The 21,554-nt window shown below is 43.5% G+C and overlaps 2 protein-coding genes across 3 annotated transcripts in view; one reads left to right on the top strand and one right to left on the bottom strand.

Annotated features, from left to right (window-relative positions):
- Nucleotides 1-271: 271 nt before the first annotated feature.
- On the bottom strand, nt 272-8,992 carry stn1 (STN1 subunit of CST complex). 2 transcript variants are annotated; one of them, XM_086210508.1, is made up of 11 exons: nt 8,283-8,409; nt 7,787-8,137; nt 6,671-6,762; nt 6,083-6,178; nt 4,446-4,523; nt 3,837-4,010; nt 3,374-3,485; nt 3,147-3,297; nt 1,324-1,446; nt 1,164-1,236; nt 272-885 (listed from the first exon to the last, which is right to left on the bottom strand). In XM_086210508.1, exons 2-11 carry the CDS (start codon nt 7,813-7,815, stop codon nt 719-721), a joined length of 1,095 nt encoding a protein of 364 aa, XP_086066634.1. In that variant the 5' UTR covers nt 7,816-8,137; nt 8,283-8,409; the 3' UTR covers nt 272-718. The 2 variants fall into 2 exon arrangements, with proteins under 2 accessions (XP_086066634.1, XP_086066633.1); XM_086210507.1 differs by lacking the exons at nt 6,671-6,762; nt 7,787-8,137 and having other exon boundaries at nt 8,283-8,992.
- The window catches only part of LOC147256856 (STE20-like serine/threonine-protein kinase), a 21,180-nt gene continuing 8,381 nt past the window's right edge, over nt 8,756-21,554 (top strand). Inside the window, exons 1-11 of the mRNA XM_086210506.1 lie at nt 8,756-9,552; nt 9,642-9,812; nt 11,838-12,002; nt 15,109-15,157; nt 15,306-15,455; nt 17,324-17,396; nt 17,590-17,784; nt 18,231-18,312; nt 19,176-19,307; nt 19,722-20,480; nt 21,126-21,256. Coding sequence (XP_086066632.1) covers nt 9,538-9,552; nt 9,642-9,812; nt 11,838-12,002; nt 15,109-15,157; nt 15,306-15,455; nt 17,324-17,396; nt 17,590-17,784; nt 18,231-18,312; nt 19,176-19,307; nt 19,722-20,480; nt 21,126-21,256 — 1,922 coding nt within the window. The 5' untranslated portion in view covers nt 8,756-9,537. The remainder of the gene's footprint in view (nt 9,553-9,641; nt 9,813-11,837; nt 12,003-15,108; nt 15,158-15,305; nt 15,456-17,323; nt 17,397-17,589; nt 17,785-18,230; nt 18,313-19,175; nt 19,308-19,721; nt 20,481-21,125; nt 21,257-21,554) is intronic.

Genomic DNA, 21,554 nt, shown 5'->3' with positions numbered 1-21,554 from the left:
TGAGGCCCTTTGCAGCAACAAGATCGCTGCGCAGCATCCACTTGGCAAGAGCTGCCATTTTTTAATTCATCGCAAAAAAATCCCCCCAGCAAAAGGAAAACTTCAGCATTCCCACTAAAATCATGAGTCAAATCACAATCAGATCTTGTGACGGACAGAAACGGCTGTTGTTTACTGCAGCGTGAGACAGCTCATATCTAGAGAGTAACTTTGATACTCTGATAAAGGAAATGCATGGTGGGCAACATTAACAGAGAGGGTTTGGCAGTTGTGCGTGTATTGTTTAATTGTTCTTGTGGGAAACTTTATGAAAAGACTTCGAGAGAAACAGGAAACTCTATTCCCAAAAGCGGCAAGAGTTAGAGGAGCACCAGTTGAGGGGGGTTCAGGGGTCCTGGGGGGTTAAGCCTCCAAAACATTCATCTTCGGCCATTTATTTATTTAGATGGAGAGTGAAAAAGAACGACGGCTGATGACTTAGGCTGCTTACGTAAAAAGTCAGCTTTGAAGCTTCCCTGACAGCTGTTACAGCTTCACATACATTTAAATTGAGGTCATTTATAAAATATTAGTATTATAAAATACAACAAAAACGTGCAGCAAGTGTAGGGCTTGTGCACCCTATTTACATGATCGATTAAGTCAATACAAACAGCACGACCAGGTCCAACTAATTAGAAGTTCCCATTTTAGAGTGATAAGCTACGCTGGCCCTTCTTCACTCACATGAAAACACAGTATAATAGTTTTCGCTGGTGCTGATGATGTCACTGTTGCACTCCAGTGATTTGAGGACCAGCTCCAGTGCCTCTTTGCTCACATTGAGACAGAACCGCTGCCTCACTGCAGCCAGGATGTGAAGGATGTGGCAGCCCTTGTCAGCATCTGCAGACACACGTGGAAGCAGCTGTCAGCACGCAGGTCAAGCAGAGCCGGGGTCAGTCATCCAAGGGAAGGGAATCAGGGCAACCACAGAGATCAACTGTTTAATAATAATAATAATAATAATAATTTAATAATTAATAAGATCTTTGGCAAGCTAAAGCCTTTGGCTCCGTAGTATTCTGTCAGAATAATTACTGCCATTCTTAACATTCTGCATCACAAAGGAAAGTTGTTGCTCTGCTCCATCTTCATCTGGAGCAAACGTGACATCTACTTACACTTGGTTCTCCTGGAGTCCTCCCTGAGAACATCTTTTACCGCCATGAGCAGACCTTGATCCTGCACAGTCACCTGGTCAGAGACGACAGCATCAAACACACGCTTCCATCCACCAAGAGGAGCCAGTAATCACTCCTAATCATCTGAGAGATTTCTTACTGAATAGACTTCATCCTGCGACTTGACCTTTCGGTAAACGACACCCTCGTTCTGTAGAATCTGTAAGGCCTCTCTGAGAAGCTGGCGCAGCTGCTGGCATGCAGACGGACCGGCCACCGGCTCCTAAACAGCCAAACACCGTCACACATACAAACCTGCTGAAGTTCAGCTTGAAATACCACAATATCACAACGCTTCAGTCAATATGTGAATCCTTAATGATATCACTTCCTATCACCCATCACACAAAAGGTACTCTGAATAGGAAAGGGCCAACTGTTCATTTCACCGACACCTCACACTCAAAACCTCCCTCACTGGCCCTTTGACAACCTAAATCCTTCTAGCTCATCCTGGAGACCCAGTGGACAACTGAGCCGGATTTGATGAGGTTCCCTCAAAGCATCGCAGCGATATTGTGTCAACAAAAATTGGGACGCATGTACGCACAGACAACTCAAAAAAAGAACTCTTCCAGCCGACTGTTTTCACTGGTGCAGGGGCATAAGAAGATTCAGGGTTTGGGGGGTTTTTAATCGCCGATCCACTTCTGATGGCTCCTTAAATCTAACTTTATAGTCAGCAGAGACGTAAAAAGACAGATTTGACCAAACTTGGGACAACAGGGGCAAGATACAGCTTCTTGTCTCTAAACCCGCAGCAGACCAAAGGAGCAGCTGATACTGACTGACTGTGTTACTCTGTTGTCAGTAATCTAATTGATGATGAATTAAATATTAATTTTAGTAACATTAAAGTTGGTTTTTTTTCCAGTAAAATACATTTACACTGTTGTTGCTGAAGGGACTGTTCAAATTTACAGATTAATTTCATTCAGTAAGAAAAAAAGATGGGTTTATCATTTTAGATCGAAAAATTGTTTGAATATTACGAACGCACCAGATAAATAAGGCCATGTCAGACGAGATGTTATGGGCACTGACTGGGTTTGACGCTGGGAGCACTGGACACTGCATCCCGTCTTCAATGCTCTCTACACAGGCTTTCTGACAATTGTGCATGAACAGTAAAAACAAAGACTGCAGAAATATTCAAACAAAATTTGAGAAAAAGGAATAAAAAAAAAAAAACCACTCACTATCACCTCTTGAGTTACAAAGTGGTATTACAAGAACCACAAGCTGCCTAAGCTCAGATTTCTGCAATACAATACATAGTTAAATTTGATATAAATTCCAGACTGTTATTTCTTCCCATTCTGCTAATAATATTAGAACATTTCAAGTTAAAATATCTTCACTGGTTCCTTTAAATACAGGGCTTATATACATTTTAACCAATAAATTTACATTAATTTTTCACCTCTATGAGGAAAACTTTAACAATGAAAAAGTCTCTGTCTCTGAAATCTGTTTAAACATTAAAAAATAAATTCAAATCATGTAACAGTTTAACAGCATATATGTAACTAAACTTAATGACAAGCGATGTGATTCTATACTGCATAAATATATATATGCAGTACCTCAATACTCACCAAAAGACATTCCCAAAGTTGAGCTTACAAGAAGTACATGCACTCTAAAATTCAGGTATTTGTGAATGATGTTTCCATGACTTTTCCAAAATGTTTCTGGTTTCGTGGGTTTCTTTTTTCCCCAAAAACTTTTCCAGACCTGGAGAGTGCTCCTTAAATTCCATGGATTTTACATGACTGAATCAACCCTATAAATGCCACCCTCCTGGACAGCACCTCCAGCCCTGCTAGCATTTATTTTGTTCCTCCATCACTCTCTGCTAAGGACTCTTCAGGTACATCTCTGTTATTTGGAAAAGACTCGCACGTTGTTATCCTGGCTTACCTGCTCTGCTGGTGCTGTCTGGGTCCGGCTGGAGACAAGAGTTTGCAGGAGGTCCTGCACATCATAGGGCCTGAAACTGGTCACCGACTTCTGCTTCAAGAAGTCCTTGATGATATTTGTTGCCTTGCTGAGGGAACTGATGGTGGCGTCACTGAAAACCAGATAAAGAGCGTTCTAGATGTCTGAGGTGATACAGACACATTTCCTCACAGCGGGAATCACTGTACCTTGTGGCGTTCTGTTGCAGCTGGAGTGGTTTGTCATAGCACTTCCTGTAGAGCTGAGGAACCTCCATCATCCATTCTATCTGCACCGCCATCACTGGGTCGTTCACTTTATCTGGAACACACACATCCACAGACACACACATGATGAACAGCAAGTGGGGGGAGATGGAGTGTACTCTCACATGAGGAATGTGGGGTTGTGTATGAGTTGAGGCACATTTATGGCACGATGAGATGATATTTCAGAGAGGATAAAGAACGTCCTTTCTTTGCCCGACACTTCAACTGTGTCTGTGTGCGCGTGTGTGGTTGTTGTTTTTTTTAAGCATTTGTTGTTACATAGGGAACAAACTCAGTTAAAAACAGAATTCATTTTTCGTAGAAGTAGACTGAGTATTTGTCACCCCCCGCACACACACACACACACACACACACACACACACACACACACACACACACTCACAGTAAGAGGAGGCCGTGATCTCTCTCTGCTGCCTCGACGTCTTCACCGGCCCCCTGACACGGAGCAGCTCTCCGATCTCCAGGCAGCAGCGACTCTGCTGGGCCTGTCTCAGCTTCTTCAGCTCTGCCACCAGGTTGAAGTCCCCCTGAGCCCCGTCACTAGGTTTTACTTTCGCTGGAGATAGAAAGCAGGACAGCGTGTATGTGCATCAGTTAAATTATTATGACACTGCAGGGAAAACAAATGTGAAATATGAAAACATAATACGTTGCACTCTTAATCACTACACATAATATCATGTGACCAGCAGATAAAATATGACAGACTCACTGATAATGACGGCGCAATGTCAATTTCTTTTTGTTTGTCAGCATACAGGAGAGAGCGGGAGGGCTTATTTAGGTTGAGTGAGGGAGTGTTGATGCTAGGAATTACTAAGAAGCACGTAATGTTGAGATGTATATCATGATAAGTAGTGCTGCATCAATTCCTCTAGGATTCACCTCCACCTTTTTATCGAAACAGGCGTGTGAATTCATGCGGCTTCATCTTACCCATCAAGACCACACAAGCAGACCAATGATGAGATCCATACATATGCAAACTCACATTTGTCAGGCTCCGCCTCCTCTTTCTCAAGGTAATTTTTCCAACACAAGCAGTTTATTACACCCGTGCCATCGTCCACTGTCAACAGAAGGAAATGTAGTCACAAGCATCACATCATTTGAGTGCTTCTGCACAGCAACGGGTGAGCATCGTACACGTGCCAGCTGACACAAAATCTGTCAGACATCATCGATGTTCACCTTGAGCATGAAGGGTATCCCTTGATGTGTATGCATGTATAGCAATAATCCAACTATTGCTCTTCTAAACTGGACAATATTTCCATTATTTGTTTTTGTACATGAGCCTCTTTAGCAATATTCATTCATATTCCTGTTTACATGCTACAAGCAAAATGTGACAGGATTCAAACGATGACTGCCCACATTACGGCCCCACGTTTCCTTCCAGAATTTGACTTGAAATCTTGGTGTCATGCTACAACTGGTTTTGAGTGTTTTTGTGATGATGATGCAAGGCTGAGCTTAAAGACGGTGTTTAAACACTCACCGGAAGCTGGAGCACACACCTTTAACAGGTTCAGTGCCATACAGCATCAAAAAATGCTCAGAAAACACCAATAGGATTTCATAGTGCCATTATGATAACATGCCAGCTTCTGGAAAAATTAGCTAGTTTGCCATCTTCCCCAGAGCCAGACAAGAAAATAGATACCCTCTGTGCGTGAGTTAGGGCGTTTAGACGCACTGCTGGTTAGCTTAGCACGATGAATGCTAGTGGATGGACAGGTTAGCATCCCTCCATCAAAAGTCATCAAATGTACTTTTCTACAAAAAAATGTATTCCTGCATCAATAAAAGAAGGGTTTTGTATATCACTGGCCATGAAATAATAATCTAAAATTATGAGGCATTGTAATTTTAGAATTAGACACATAGCCAGAACTACTTTACCAGCTGTGAGCAGTGATTTGACGAAATACCACAAAACTTCAGCAAACGAAAAGAAACAATGGTTGACGAGTCGAACACTCTGTTAGAGAGGATGAGGAGGATCACTTCTGGACAAACCAAGACCCTGGTCCTGATCTGGCCAGAATACACAGAGGAGAAACTGCAGGTTTTAATAGCTGAGTGGACAAGACAGAGCACTGCTAACCTACCCATCCACTATTATTATTATGCTAAGCTAACTACAAGTCAGCTGGTCTCTCCAGGTCTCAGCTCACAAACCCAGAAACCGAAGAGATGTGTATCTGGAACCATCTTGTCTGGCTCTGGGGGAAAATAGCAAAAAAGGGTATTTCCCAAAAAAGGTGGCGTGTTTATTTGAAGATGTATGCGAATCTGCAGCACACATCAAAAATTGAAATCTTGCACGTATTGTTTGATTATTGCTTACTCTTACAATGACTTTATTCAGGTTAGGGTCATTAGAAACTGCAGTTAACGTGGTAGCATCTTACTCCAAGAATTGTCAACACACCTCAGGACATTACCATCCACGTAAACCTAGCCAGAGTTTTGCTCACTTTAATACAGTGGACCCAAAAAACAGCATTCACTGTGATGAATCATTGATTCATACAGCATCAACATTATTGTTTACACAACACATAACGCTGACAGCTTCTGACAAATGATTCTACACAACAGTTTCGCTCCATACACAATTACCTCCGTAGCAGAAGAAGTCGTCTCTTTCTCTCTTGTACACCACAATCCCGAGAACATCCACTTTGTAGATTGGATGCGAATTGTAAAAGTAAATGCCTAAAGACACATGGAGGGACACAGAGCAAAAAATGAATACTCTCAAAGCAGCTGCTGTCATCATCAGGCATCAATCCCTGAGTTCCCACAGGAGCCAGCTGTCCTGTCAGAAGGGGCTGATCCTGGACTGCTTCTCATTTTATAGAAAACTTAGCTTGGAAGGCTGGTCAGACCTCAGTGATAGAGGTTTGGAAATGGATCGATATGGCTGTTAAATCTTAAGCATATTACGTTACTGACACGTACTGCAATTACATTTCTTTAGATAGGATGTGCAGTCACAAGTTTTATTCTGGAAACGCACTGGGCATTTCACTGCTATCTAATAAACTCATTATAATAAATTAGAATTTTGGTTAGATATTCTATCACCTGTTCAGTTACCAGGAGGTCAGACACCGAGACATGCGATGTCACTTTAAAGTTAGTTAAAGGAACTGCACTTAACTGGTTCAGGTCATATTTACTAGGTCGATCTCAGTTTGTACTCACTAATGATAAACCCTCGGAAACCACTGCAGTCACTTATGGTGTTCCTCAAGGCTCTGTGCTTGGACCAATCCTCTTCACCCTTTATCTGCTTCCTCTCGGTCACATTATTAAGAAACACTCAATTCATTTTCACTGTTATGCTGACGACACACAGCTGTACTTATCAATGCATCCTCATGAAATAAATCAGCTGACTAAACTGGAGGCCTGTCTGAAGGAGATAAAAACTTGGATGACCCTTAATTTCCTTTTATTAAACTCCGATAAAACTGAAGTCCTCGTCCTGGCCCCAAAACATCTTAGGAGACACCCTATCTAATGAGACAGGTACCCTGGAAGGAATTACCTTGGCCCCCAGCACGACCGTAAGGAACCTAGGAGTTCTTTGATCAGGATCTGTCCTTTAATGCCCACATTAAGCAAATTGCTAGGACTGCTTTCTTTCATTTACGAAACATTGCTAGGATCAGACACATCCCGTCTCAAAAGGATGCAGAAAAACTAGTCCATGCTTTTGTCTCTTCCAGGCTGGATTACTGCAACTCCCTCCTACCAGGCTGGACTAATAAGTCCCTAAAGACTCTCCAGCTGGTCCAGAATGCTGCTGCCCGCGTGTTGACGAGAACTAGTAGAAGAGACCATGTCTCTCCTGTACTGGCTTCTCTGCATGGCTCCCTGTCAAATTCTGAATAGAATTCAAAATTCTCCTTCTAACATACAAAGTCCTCAACAGTCAGGCACCTTCATACCTGACAGAGCTCCTAGTCCCCTATGATCCAGCTAGAACCCTTCACTCCCAGGATGCAGGGTTACTGCTGGTTCCTAGAGTTCTAACAGTAGAATGGGAGCCAGAGCCTTCAGCTAACAGGCTCCCCTCCTGTGGAACCGTCTCCCAGTTTCAGTCCGGGATGCAGGCACCCTCTCGACCTTTAAGAGCAGACTTAAGACCTTCCTTTTTGATCAGGCTTACAGTTGGGCTGCTTAGGCTGGCCCTTAGATCTGCTGCTATAGGCTTAGGATGCTGGGGGATCTCCAATGGTGCACTGGGCTTCTCTCTACTCCTCTCTGTCCTCCTATATGTGTCATACATAAATCATACTCATACATATTACTAACTCGTCTTCTTCTCCGGAGGCTCCCCTCATACCAGATCCCGGTTGCTGCTGGAGGAGGCTGCAGACCTGAAAAGGCTCAAGCTGCCACCCGTAGCTCCACCTGTTCACGTCCCCGTCTGTCCATCAGTCTCTTCCTTTCTCCCACTCTTTCCTTCTGTATATCTGTCTTCCTCCATTATCTGTCTCTGCCCTGCTCTCCTGCTCTCTTTCCCCCCAACCGGTCACAGCAGGAGGCCGTCCCCATTGAGCCTGGGTCTGCTCGACGTTCCTGCCTGTTAAAAGGATATGCTTGCTCATGGAGAAGTGTTGGGAGTAAATTCATTGAAGGAGCGTGGTACTAGACCTGCTCTACCTGGAAAGTGTCATAAGATAACTTTTGTTGTGATTTGGCGCTACACAAATAAAATTGACCTGACTTGACTATCGTGTTCAAAACAATAAAACGGAGCATATGACAGATACACCTGCGTGTGTACTGAGGCTAACGTTGGCGTTACCTGGCACCTGACGGGACTCGGTCATCTGGAGAATATCCCTGACATACAGCCTGGCGAAGGCACTAAAGATCGGGTCCAGTCCCCACAAGATGGAGGAGAGCTCTTCCGTAGGGTCCGTGGTGGCTGCCTGCATTTTATCATCTCCGCTGAAGCAGAGGATTTGGCTTTACCTCAGTCTCTTTCCGTTTTGAGTGTTTAGCAACAACGTCGCAAAAGTTAAGCTAGCTGCGGCTGCCCAAATAAGGGTCACGTGACGCATGCTAAACGTTTAAAAAGCATATTTTTATTTTTAAATCGACATCGAAGCGATCGTTTGTTTACCTGTTTGAGTGAATGTAGTGGCAGAATGCAACCATTTTAAATTAAAAAAAAGTCTTTAAAAGTTTAATTTGCATTTTACCGTCCGCTCCGAAAAAGCGCGCCCCTGTTTCGCGAGGGTGTCTGGGACATGTCGTTTTACAGACACAAAGCGTTGAGCGCTCTGCTGAGGCGGTCTGGAGTGCTCGTCTACAGCCAGACACGTGTTACAAATAACGGTTCACAGATTAGGGGGTCTCAAACATGTCCCCGATTCGACGTGAATGATCCGAACGGGTCCCGGTGCACGGTGTGTGTATGTATCTATGGGTTCGGTCTCCCGTACAGGTGAGGGCAGCAGAAGATTCGAAACGACCCCTATCGCTCACTCCGGCACGAGGACTTGACAAGAGAAGAGAGAGAAAGAACGGTTCTCTGTCTGGCGTGCGTGCGCGCGCGTGGACGCGCGTGGACGCGCAGGGACAGTAAATCCGCTAGACTACTAAACCCTTCCCACACCAAGGAAAGATGACGGGTTTTGCAGTTTTAGCGATTGTTTACTGTACGGAAGAACTGTAACGTTGCCCCTTCCTATCCTCCACGTTACTCATGCGCGTCTTCTGTGGAATACAACTGTTCGGGAGAGGACGCCTCACTCCTTTTTTTCCCTTTGGTTGGGGGGGAAAAGCAGCCCACAGGGTAGTCGGGCAAGTGGGTCGGCAGGAGTTGGAACAACGACGAGCTTCCCGTCCTGCTTTGTACTAGGTGACGGTTTGAGTGGCTTTTTAAAGTCGAAAGCGTTTATAATAACCTTTTAGTTGTTTTTTTGGGGGATTAAGAATGATTGAGAAAACTGGGAGAGAGAGCGATTCCCTGGACTGGACCGAAGAGTGTCAAAGGCTAAGCTAGGCTGTATGTGTGTTATCAGAGCTAACGTGACACTGCTGGGAACAAATGGATGTTAATCACTAAGGTTAGCCTGGATCCATGTTACCACCAAGACTGAAGTTACGATAAACAAACAAACAGTCTCAACTTTGAATTCCTCTCTCAACTTTCTAGTTGAATGACCAAGGAGTCAGTATGTCGTTTTTTAATTTCCGTAAAATATTTAAATTGGGAGCCGAGAAGAAGAAGAAACAATACGAAAACGTACGCAGGGATGAAAATCCAGAGGAGATATGGGACATTATTGGTGAACTGGGAGATGGAGCGTTTGGAAAAGTGTTCAAGGTAGGTAGTCCAACTGCTTGACCTGCGTGTTCTGAATGTGGGCCAATGTTTTGTAACCTCCCTATAGCCAGAAGCCCTACGTGATGGTGCCAGCACTGTCATCTGAGCCTGGCACTACTGAGACCCACCCACCATCTGCAAACCATTACTGCTGCAGCCCTGTGACAGGAGAACCATCACACGGACTGCTGAGGTCCTTCTCTGGGGAAGGGGTCTATTCGTGACAGGCTTCTCCATCACGAACTCTCATACATCAGCAGGGGTCGAACCTGGGAGGTTTTCCCAAGCAGGCAGCTCCATGCACGTTTATTAGAAACTTCCCAGCTGTTTTCAGCAGCCAGGAGGAGCTGAACCAGCGACCACATTGGGATGAGTTAACACCAACATGCTGACAATCCCAGTGAGCACTGATTAGTCATTACTGCTCTCGCCAATGAACACTGTGTGGGTCTAACTTGGCCTTCATTTTGACCTAAAAACACCTGTACAGTTTTATGACTTTGGCTCAGATTGGATGCTATCAGGGTGACAAAATCTTTCAGACAGCTACAGATCATCCATAGAAACAAACAGAACCTCTGAACTGAGGTTTAGATAAAGTTTGAATGCTTGACTTTGAATGATTTTTCTTCCTGTTGCGCAAAAGAGGTAATAAATAACAAAGGCACATAAAGCATCAGCATCATCATGATTTTAAGCATCTCCATCACATCAGACAAGAATTTCCTTTGTTGTTGCTGCCACAAACAGTTGGCATCTCTCTGATATGATATTATTGATTATTTGAACAATTTTATCTGAAAACTGATAAGGTTCAGGGGACTGTGATTGATGTCGAATGTGCCCATTAACAGAATCGATTACTTTCATACCACAAACTCGCAAAAAGCAACTGAAAATAATCCCTTCTTTTCAAAAACAACAAAATAAAAATGACTGCGGAGGTGTGGAAAAGGTAGAGCAGACATTCAGTAAGAGTTTCAAAATACAGATGCACCTTAGATGATGAATCAGGAAGCGGTTCAATAATTAGATAGATTTTCAGAAAGGACGCCTGGCTTCAAAGCAATCTCCTTGTCATCATTTTAATGGTTTGACCTTAATGTTTATCTGTAGCCAGAAGCCTAATTTGCCTGCCTGACAGAAACTGTTATCTCACAGGAGAGCGCTACAAAGTCAGATACCAGGAGCTCTGTGGCCAATGAAAACTGTTTGCTTTGCTTTTTTGTTGATTGTTGCCAAATTCTGTTTTTGGGGCCTCAGAAATAGACTGACTTACCCAAGATTTCATCCTGGTGTTACTTGGTGTCATTCGTACACTAATCTTCTAATCTTCTTGCACAATGATTTGGTCACAGGTTGCATTCCAGACCACCAGCAGGACTCACATGAGCTACATTCACAGTTGGAAAAAGGAGAAACTGCCACGAAAGCTGTCTCTTTATCGTTAGAATTTCATGTTTCTGCAACTGGTTGTGGTTCGGCTCCATTAGGTCTGCTCAGGATCGATTGCTGTGCAGCCATACCAGTTTAAATGCCCCACTGCATCGACGCACCACTTTGATAGTTACCGGTATATTGATTTGTCATGAAACACAAGCTGTCTACTTTAGCACTGAGTAATAGATTATCATTATTTTTCGTGGCGTGTATAGCAGACCACAGAAAACGGCAGGTCACCAGGAAGTAGCTGCATCCCATATCGCTGTGGCGACCTCATTTAGCACATCCTGCCAGAAGGGGGGCCAAAACAAACAGAAGAAATTTCCACTTCAACAAGAAATGTCTCTCGGCCTTCTGACTTACATTGACCCACTGCTAAGCAGAGTGTTTATTTGTTGCTTTTAGATACTCTTTTGATGCAGTTTTTTTTTGGGGGGGGGGGGTGTTTTTTTCTTGTTTAAGGTCAAGACCCGTATACAGTTAGAAAATATGTCTGTCTGTACTTGATCATGACGCTGGATGAGCAAGAGCTGAATTAGAAACAATTACCATGCGACCCCTAATAACATTTGTGTCTTCCAGGCTCAGAACAAACAGACTGGCGTCCTCGCTGCCGCCAAAGTTATTGACACAAAGACAGAGGAAGAGTTGGAGGACTACATGGTGGAGATCGACATCCTTGCCTCTTGTGACCATCCAAACATCGTCAAACTGCTTGATGCTTTCTATTACGAGGGCAAACTCTGGGTGAGTAGAGGGAAGAGCTCCCTGGAGTGACAGTGACATCAGTGTTTACTCAAGAGGAAAATATGGACCAACTGGAAGACAGTGATTGAATATAGACTATGCAGTCAGTAATGTGTTTTCTAGCTCAGCTTGCACAGAGCAAAAGCTGGAGTGACGGTAAAATACCGGTTTCAATTTTTCAGTTTATGTTGCTGTAAATGCCATTGTTTGTGTCAGCTAATAATTGGCCACTGTCGGCTCTGCATGCCTCACTTCACTATAAATGCGAGGGTTTTACAGTTAATGCAAATGTTATGTTCGCTGTAGCTTTCTTATCAAATTTTGAGGCCAAAGTTCTCATGCAGAAAAAATAGCTTTTAAAGCTGTTAATCATCATACCAGTTTATTATCTGTCAACCACTGATATAAAGTGCTGCAGGGTGGGTGAATTTTTGTAGGCCAACCTTAGGCAGAGTTACCGTCACCCCGGATTCCCTCGACGGACCACCAGTGAGATTACGACACTGGATTTTGAATCATTGCAGAAAAAAATGCTGGATCGAAAAAAATGAGACTTGCACGTTTTTTTTCATAATGATAATCTTCATAAATGAACATGACTCTTTCTTTTAAAGCATAAATGCAGTAGGAGGCCACATACGCATGACTTCGGCATCACCTCAACTGGCTTTATGCTTCTGTTTTTTTGGCTGATGACTTCTATAGACTTGGTTAGCCACTTGTTGGCATACACGGTTTTGAAGACATCCACAGAACTCAACATTAAAATATCTTAGCGTTGTACACAGACTCTATTTCAGGCATTTATCAGAAAAACCCCTTTTTGAAAAATCCCCTAGACTCTGAGATGAGGGGACCCAGACATTCAATGATGCAAATGCACATCGATGTTTTTGGACTCATTCCCGTTCCACTCTATTGGAGGTCACATGTGGAAATTTGGTAAGATTGGTCAGTATCAATACCAGTAATTTCTATGAATCTTGATGCCAAATTCAGCCCCCAAATGATTAAAAACAATCTCATCAAAGTATATCAAAAATCGGCTGCAAACACAGTTAGTCTCCCTGCACGAAATGTGTTTTGAATTTGTGGGCCTTGACATTTTATTGTTTTTCCCTGGCGAGTGGGAAGGGATGGTTGAACAATGGTATGAGGATGAGCATGCTACAGTTGGTGGATACCCCTGACAGTTCCGGGCAACACACCATGACTAGAGATCAGTGGCCTTCCAGGCTTTCTAAATGGTCTCTGCTATTATTATTATTATTATTATTACAGGCCTTATGGATTTGCCATCAAAGGCCTTCTCATCTGAGAGACTGTGCACTAATCATAGTGTTTACGTCATCATCTGTCCCTCAAGCTACATGGATTACCAGAAACGGCATGCTACTTGGTTTCTAAACTGATAGCATTAATTGTACTGGGCTCTTTGTCTTCAGCATGTAGTAATATATCAGTGGAACATGTGCCAGGCTGGATTGTTTCATTTTTTTCATATTATTCTAATTTATAGCAGATTATGGGTACGAAGCATCAGGGCTTTCCTCTGTGTCAGTACAAAGGCATGGTACAGTAGGGTCTCTATAAACCCTTATGACTACCTGGGTATTTAATTTCAGTGGTTTCATTGAGCACTCAGCCTTTTCCTCACCATTGTCTGGTGAACAATGGTCCGAGCCTAATGGAGGTAGCCTGTCGATGTTTATCTTGGCTTGTGTGGCACCTGATCGTGCGAGGAAGAGAGTGTCCACATCATTTCCTCCTACAGATGAAAGGATTTATTCCACACAGTCCCCTGAGAGCTGACCTGCTTGATAACTTCACTGCAGATTGGGGTCACCCACTCACCCCTGCTGTGTTGTGCTAAAGTTTCAGTTACCCACCTAGGCTCTCTTTTCATGTCATTTGATTGTGATGTCGCTGGAATTTTCCTCCATTCAGGCCTTTTACATGAGATCATTTACAGTCTCACATCCTCCCTTTCTGTGCCATATGAATGGGCTTTAAAATATTGGGTACTTACTTCTCCGTGCATTTGCATATGAGTCAAATAAACAAGTGGGAGAGGAAGCCACAGCCCTGGTCCATGGTTCCTCTCTGCCGGCCGACACTTGGACAAACCACTGTGGGAGCCATTGTACAACAGCACAGCCGCTAAAACAACAGCACGCCTACAGAGAAACACTAGAATGTTGTGGATGTTGAATAGCTGAGATTGTTTGGAGACTTGAGTCATTGTAAGGGCTTTGTTGTTGGAAGTGGATCAGTCTCGAAAAGCTCTGTGAGAAGTTAGAGGTTCTCTTTTGATTGATGGCTACCTATGTTATTAGATCCCTTTTGAATATAACTAAAGCTTGTGCCGCAACTTACACATCAACCACAGTCAATTTCTCAACGGTTACACATTTGCGGAAGATCAGCTTCACTTCCACTTTTTTAGGAGTGATAACTGGCCACGTGTTCCCCAAAACTGTGTACAAATGAGTTAGTACCAGGCTCTAAGACTAGCCTTTGGTTTAGGCCACAAGCACCAGATGCTTTGCCTCACCTACCACATTTATCCCTGCCTGTCTGAGGTGCTGTGTTCACACTAACTTTAATCCTATTTACAGCAGAAGGTTGAGCACAATATAGCTAGCTAGCAGCTGTGTGAAACCATTTTCACAATGTAGCCCCAACTGGGCCAATCCTCTTATGTCAGTGGCCATATTGAAAGCTTCTAAATGCCTTAAAGGGCTCAGAGTCTTCATTCATGTAGACCAGGTGGAGGTGTAGGCCTCAGCATAGAGGCATAGATACAGGATGATCATCATGCTGATGAGATCCCTGTTAGTGCTGTGTATACAATGTTCACAATTACACACATGTGGCCATGTGCTCTCTCAACCTGAGAACCTTCCAGAGACTCACAATGGATTGGAGAGGGCATTGGGTTCAACCATAGCATTATTGCTCCATGAATAACCTGAACACTCTGCTGTTGTCAAATACCTTTTCTGACAATAATGTACACAGTTTTAGTGCTGTGTATTCTGCTTAACAGTAATGTTTTACTATTTGGAAACTATACTGAATGTTCCTTTTTCCTCCACATTTGCAGATTCTCATTGAGTTCTGTGCAGGAGGGGCTGTGGATGCCATCATGTTAGGTGAGTCAGCAATTCCACTCACGTAATCGTGATGACGTCAAAACAAAAGCAGCACTTAAGGAAAATGTCATTTGCATGGCATCAGAAGGCCTTGAAAGACTGATACATGTTCTGAGCAAGTGCCTGTGTGTCCCTCACCCTCCTGTAGAACTGGAGAGACCCCTAACAGAGCCTCAGATCAGGGTCGTGTGCAGGCAGACTCTACAGGCCCTCGTCTACCTCCACGACAATAAAATCATCCACCGAGACCTCAAAGCTGGCAATATTCTCCTTACGCTGGATGGTGACGTGAAGCTGGGTAAGTCAGATCCTGTGGTTTGGACCAGAGGGTGCTACAAGGGTTAGCTGGAGAACCTGTGTCATCATTAGGTACCCACTGATATTATATTCCCTCAGAACATATTTTTAAACTGTGTAAATGAAGGTTAAGAACTGGCTTTGTCTCACTAATTTATTTTTCCTGTTTCAGTTTTGCATTTATTTTTGACATTTGTGAAAGGAAAAATTCTAAATGTGTTTATGGTCTAGCAATGCAGACGAGGCCTTTGGCAATATTCTTCATGTATTTTCCTCGTGTGGTTCCTCATTTCTGGAAAGGGCACAGGAATGCACAATGCTGCCATCTTGTTTACGCCATGCTCGCCTCCCAGATACAGTGTAGGGTTCAGTTGTCCCGGTAAAGTATTGGTTTTCATTGCTCAGCTCACACACAGGTCCTTCAGAGAAACTGTGTCGAGTTGAGGTGTCACATGGCGCCGTGTAGTTCAGAAAAACAAGTACTACAAAGCTCACCACTCTGATTTTCAAAGCCTTTAAAATGCCAGAAGCTTACGAGTTCACATGATCCTTCCAGGAACATATATGCTGCTTGGTAATGTACCTTCATGCTTGTAAAAACCACTTGAGAATAATGGGACATTCTATGCGCTTTACTCAGAGTGATGCTGTTATTGTTACCGAATAGCAGATTTCCAGGTTTAATCAGAGAACCGGGGTCTTATTTTTCACATGATTGCTACCAGTTACCAGTTATAGTTACCAATAATAACTAAGGGAACAGCCTTTGCATAATTTAGTTCCCAAGTAGGGCTGGTCAATATATTGATATAGTATCAAGATCATGATGTTAAAATTGAGATTGTTTTCGACTTTAAAGACTGCATTACAGTAAATAATGTCATTTCTGGACTTGCCAGACTTCTAGCTGTGGTGAGATCTGCATTTGCTCACTTGGCTGTCACATCCAGATTAGTGATTAAGTATCAGAAATTCAACAGTGTTTACATTTTGTGAAAGAACCAAAAGTCCTCTCTACATCAGTGTCAGATTAAATTATTTGGGCAAATATATTGTGATGTTTAATTTTGTCTCTATTCCCCAATTGCCTTAGTCTCAAGAAAAGATGGTCCAGTAGCCCAAAACAGCAACCAAGTAGCCTCCCTGTGCACCCCCCCCTCCCCGAAACACCGCGTCCATCCATGAGACATAACAAGCAGAGCGACGGTCACTTCAGTTGATAAATCATTGTGAGGAATTGGGCAGACGCTGCCGTCACCACATGACCCATCTCTGTCTTTTGAACAACGGTTGAGGTCTGGTAGAAGACATAATATGACTGTTTTACAGGCTGGGTACACCTCTCTGTCAACTGTAACTTAGATTCAAGGAAAGTCCAGAAAAAGTGAATGGAGAACTTTACAGCTCCCATGCCAAGAAGAGTTACCGGTCTGTATCCACAACAGCAGTTGCTTGTTTCTGCTGCTCAGTGTGTTGATGAACAGCAGATGCAGTAATGTAGCTTTTAAAGATGGCTATGAGTCACCGGTGGAGGGAACACACAACAAGCAGCCAGTGTCCTGTGACATAACACACACAGAGGTGCCTGTGCAGTTGCCTGCCAGTGCTTACTCATACACGTACATAATGAAAGCATGGAATTAATGTCGTCATGCACATATAAGACGGGTGTCATAACAACATGGCGTCTTATGCTGTGTAATTTTGTGTTCATTTTATGCCCTGATTGGATTAGCAGTTGTTCTGCCTCAGGGTACAAGTGTTCATGGGGGCTTTGATTGGTTTGTGTTACTGCATTGGGAAAATAAATGATAGCAGTTGAGTTCCTTTGGCTAATCTCTGGCTTTCCTTTAATCACATGTCCTCTAGCTGACTTTGGTGTGTCCGCCAAAAACACCAAAACGCTCCAGAGAAGAGACTCTTTCATTGGAACCCCTTACTGGTGAGTGGAATGTCAAGCAAAACAATAATCTCTTATTCATTAAATATTCATTTCCTGTCCATTTTTTTTTTTAAATCCCCAAAATAATCTAAAAATCATTTAGTTTTCCTTTTCCCCTGTTTGGCACTAAACATCCGTTGACTCAGAACCTCCTGGTAGTGACTTTTTCTCACCACTGCACGTTTCCTTCCAGGATGGCTCCCGAGGTTGTCATGTGCGAGACTTCCAAGGACCGTCCCTACGACTATAAGGCTGACATCTGGTCCCTCGGTGTCACCCTGATTGAGTTGGCCCAAATTGAGCCGCCCAATCATGAGATGAACCCCATGAGAGTCCTGCTGAAAATAGCCAAATCAGATCCTCCTACGCTGATGCAGCCGTCACGCTGGTGAGTCACAGCGAGGAGGACCAGAATTATCAACAGCAATGTGTTTGTTGTACATATTCCTACTGACAATATTCAAGATTTGCCCTAAGCCAGATACATTCCTTCATTTATATATTTTATAAAGTTACGAGAAAGCCACCACCAAGTTAAAGTTTACAAGGGTCAGCTGCACTACGATTCTGTTGGTTTGATTACAGTCGATAGGTGGATAATTAGCTGCATGACTGCAGCACATAAAATTACATGTAAGAGTAGTTGAAAACATTATTATTTCAGAACTGTGTAAAGAAGCTGTGGTCACTGCTCTTCAAATAGCACGCTGGCCATGATTGGCAGTTAAACCAGCTTGTTTACTTTGTGCCCTTCTGTCAGTAGCATTGACATACATTGGCTACTTTGAACCACTTCAATAGGAATTTGAAGGTCTATGTTTTCCACTTTTTAAGGTCTCCTGAGTTCAGTGATTTCCTAAAGCGATGTCTGGACAAAAATGTGGACAACCGGTGGGGTGCGCCACAGCTTCTCCAGGTACCTTTGTCTATCGAGTATTTCAGTGTCTGTCAGATCCTCCGGCACCGTGCGTTGCCACTAAAATAATCCTTGTTTCCCACACACACACACACACACACACGCGCGTCCCATCCCATCCCATATGCAGTTACCACCTGCTATTCAGAGTCCTAGACAACACCTGCTTACCAGCGTGTTGTCCAGCACCATGTGTGCCTGCCAGGCTGACGCTCATCCCCTTTTGCCTGAGCTCGCGTCAGCAAAGTAGGCTGTTCTTTTTCCATAGGGTTTAAGGTGCTTGCAATGTCACAGTCACTTACTTACAGAGAGACAAGCAGCAACAGGGACACATTCTCACACACACACACAGGAAATACTTTACGGTACTGCAGCGCAGGGATTCTTCTGTTCAGAGGAGGACTCGATGGGCTTGAAAATAGAGAATAGCGCTCTGCCACCAGTGAAGATTTTGATCTCCAAGAAGCTGCATATTCTCAGGCCAGCCATACAGTATGTGCAGCAGATTTCTAAGGCAAAGAAGGTGAGATTGTTTGTAGTCTTATCAAGGAAGTCTGTTGTTGTATTTAGTTACTCGTTATAAATGCACTCAGTAGGACAGTTTCATATCACAGGAGATGGGCAAGAGCAGGTCATTACTGTTGAGCATGTGTTTGGCCCATTCAGTTTGTGTCACATGTACTTTCAACATTTATTTCTGTTTCTATGCTAACCATCTGACAGTGCTTTTACTCCATCAGTTAATCAACATGTCATTAACTGTTAAAAATAAAATTGCACCCTGATTTCTAAGCATTTGTTTTGTTTTGCTTTTTATTTTATTTTTTTATTTTGGTTTTTGGTTTTTTTGCTCCATTGGACAGCATTCATTTGTGTCTAGTGTGGCAGACAGCAAGCCTCTGAGGGAGATTATAGCTGAGGCAAAGGCCGAGGTCACCGAGGAGATCGAAGAGCACCGAGAGGAAGAGGAGGAGGAAGAGACGGAAGCACATCTGGTGCGTAAACATAAGACAGCACTGGTTTTGCTGTGTGTTGGATATGTTAAAGGGGTCCTAATCTGTAGCCATTTGCTGTGGAATTTACTCAAGCTGAAGCCATCATTCATTTCCAGTCTTGACTGATTTTTCATTTTTTGCCGAACTATTTGACTGATCAGTCGCCTAAACCCCTGAGATATTCCATTCACAGCAAAGGGAGAAACCAGTTAGTTTTCATTTTGTGGTTATTTGGAACCGACTAATCTTTGTCCCTGTTCTTGTGAATGGAAACAAGTTTAACTAATGATCAATAGCAAATTTGCTTCCAATCATGCAATTGAGAAATGTTTCAGATCTAATAGTGTCACAACTTCAGTGGACCCCAACTGTTGACTGTTTTGCTGAAACCGAGTCTCTCTGCCTCTGCCCTAGGGTCATAAACGCGCCCCGTCTGATGCCAGCGTTGCCAGCTCCGAGGATGAGAAGATCCCTCTTTCTCCCTCCATCTTGGAATCTGTACCTGAGAAAGCTGAACCAGCTCTGCCCACACCTGTGCCCAATGAGCTCCCAGTGGCCAACCATGTGGTAGACACAAGCTTTGTAGAGGAGCCCGCTGCACCTCCAGCAGGGGAACAGACAGAGGAGACTCTAAACGTTCCAGCTGAGGATGGAGAGAAGGAAGAGAAATCGGTGGAAGAAAAGCAGGAGGCAGCAGCAGATGTTGCCTCACCTGAAGCAGAGACAGAACCAGCAGCACCTGCGAAGGAAATGGAGCAGCTGCAGATAGCGATTGAGGATGAAAAAGAAGTGGACACAGCTGAGGTTCCAACCAATGCGGATGCCACCATGGAGAGTTCAGAGGTCACAGAGGCTCCTCAGGAAGAAAATATGGCTACTGTGGAGGAATCAAATACACAAGCGGAGGAGGAGGAGGACCCATACAGACATCTTAAAGTGACTTTGACCCTACCAGGTCAAGAGAAAGTTGGAGAAAATGGCAAGAAGCTTACAGAAAAGGAAAAACTGCATACAGAAGATGAGAAGACTGTTCGAGACAAGGCAAAGGATGACAAGGAGAAAGATTCAGACTCAGGAAGTGGCTCAGCTGCAGATAACAGCAGTGTCGACCTGAATCTGTCTATCTCAAGCTTCCTGTCCAAAACAAAAGAGCCTGGATCTGTTTCTATACAGGTAACATTCAACACACACACACACACACACACTCAAATTCAGCAATATTATCCTCTACACGGATACATTCAAAGCCATTTCTCACCAGTGCCATGTGAGAATGCAGGAAATTAGGATGTGAATTTACGGTTTGATGTACGTGCAAACCAGATCCACAGCAAATTGTCCACATTGCATTGTTGAGCATTCATCCAAGAAAGAATGAGAACTGGTGTGAGATGTTGCATTGTTTGTCTACTGGCAGCTCCCCTAATAAAACCAATGAGACGCTGTCCCATGTTATGTGCAGCCAGGGAACTATCTGCAAGCTATGACCTGTAGTTGAACAGCAAACTCTCTGCTGGTGAGATTGAGATTCTTCTGAAAATGATATCCTGCAAAGTTGTACACGCTGCAGCCAAGATGGTGGCCCTCCACCTCCACATTTAAGAGGAAGTCATGCGGTCATGGTGGATGTCACACTTCTTCATGCTGTTATTTTCATGAACAGAGTTTGTATTTTGTTGTTGTTGTGTAAATAACCACAACCCTGCCCCTTAAAATAAAGGCTCCCAGTCAAGTTGTCGAATGAATGACTGGTGACTCTGTGATGAAACCCATCGAGCTACAAATCAAACTCAAAATGTTCCTTTCATTTATTACCAGGATACCAGGCGTCAGAAGAAGACGCTGAAAAAAACACGCAAATTCATTGTGGATGGAGTGGAAGTTAGCGTGACAACGTCAAAGATCATCACCGACAACGACACCAAGAATGAGGAGATGAGATTCCTCAGGTACAAAATACACCTGCTCAGGCATCAGTTTGAAGTCTGTCACGTCATTTTTTGCTGAGTGATGAATAACGCCCAGAAATAATTACCGCAAACAATATTATTGTCATTTTTTTAATACCATCTCAAACTGCAATTTTTGTTCAAAGGTCAGAAAGCTGGATGGGATGCTTTAGACGAGTGGAAGGCTCATTGCATTGCCACTTTTCGTTACTTCTGCTTTGTAACAAGGTCTTAGGGTTCATTCATGTTACAGGGTTCTACTGTCACATTTGATTTGAGGCCAAAATGTTCCCACACT

The sequence above is a fragment of the Aulostomus chinensis genome, chromosome 8 (genome assembly GCF_037954235.1).
Source record: "Aulostomus chinensis isolate RoL2024-O1b breed Wild chromosome 8, RoL_Achi_v1.0, whole genome shotgun sequence".
Taxonomy (NCBI): Eukaryota; Metazoa; Chordata; class Actinopteri; order Syngnathiformes; family Aulostomidae; genus Aulostomus; species Aulostomus chinensis.
The sequence above is the reverse complement of the archived record's forward strand: the minus strand, read 5'-3'. Positions and strand labels throughout refer to the sequence as shown.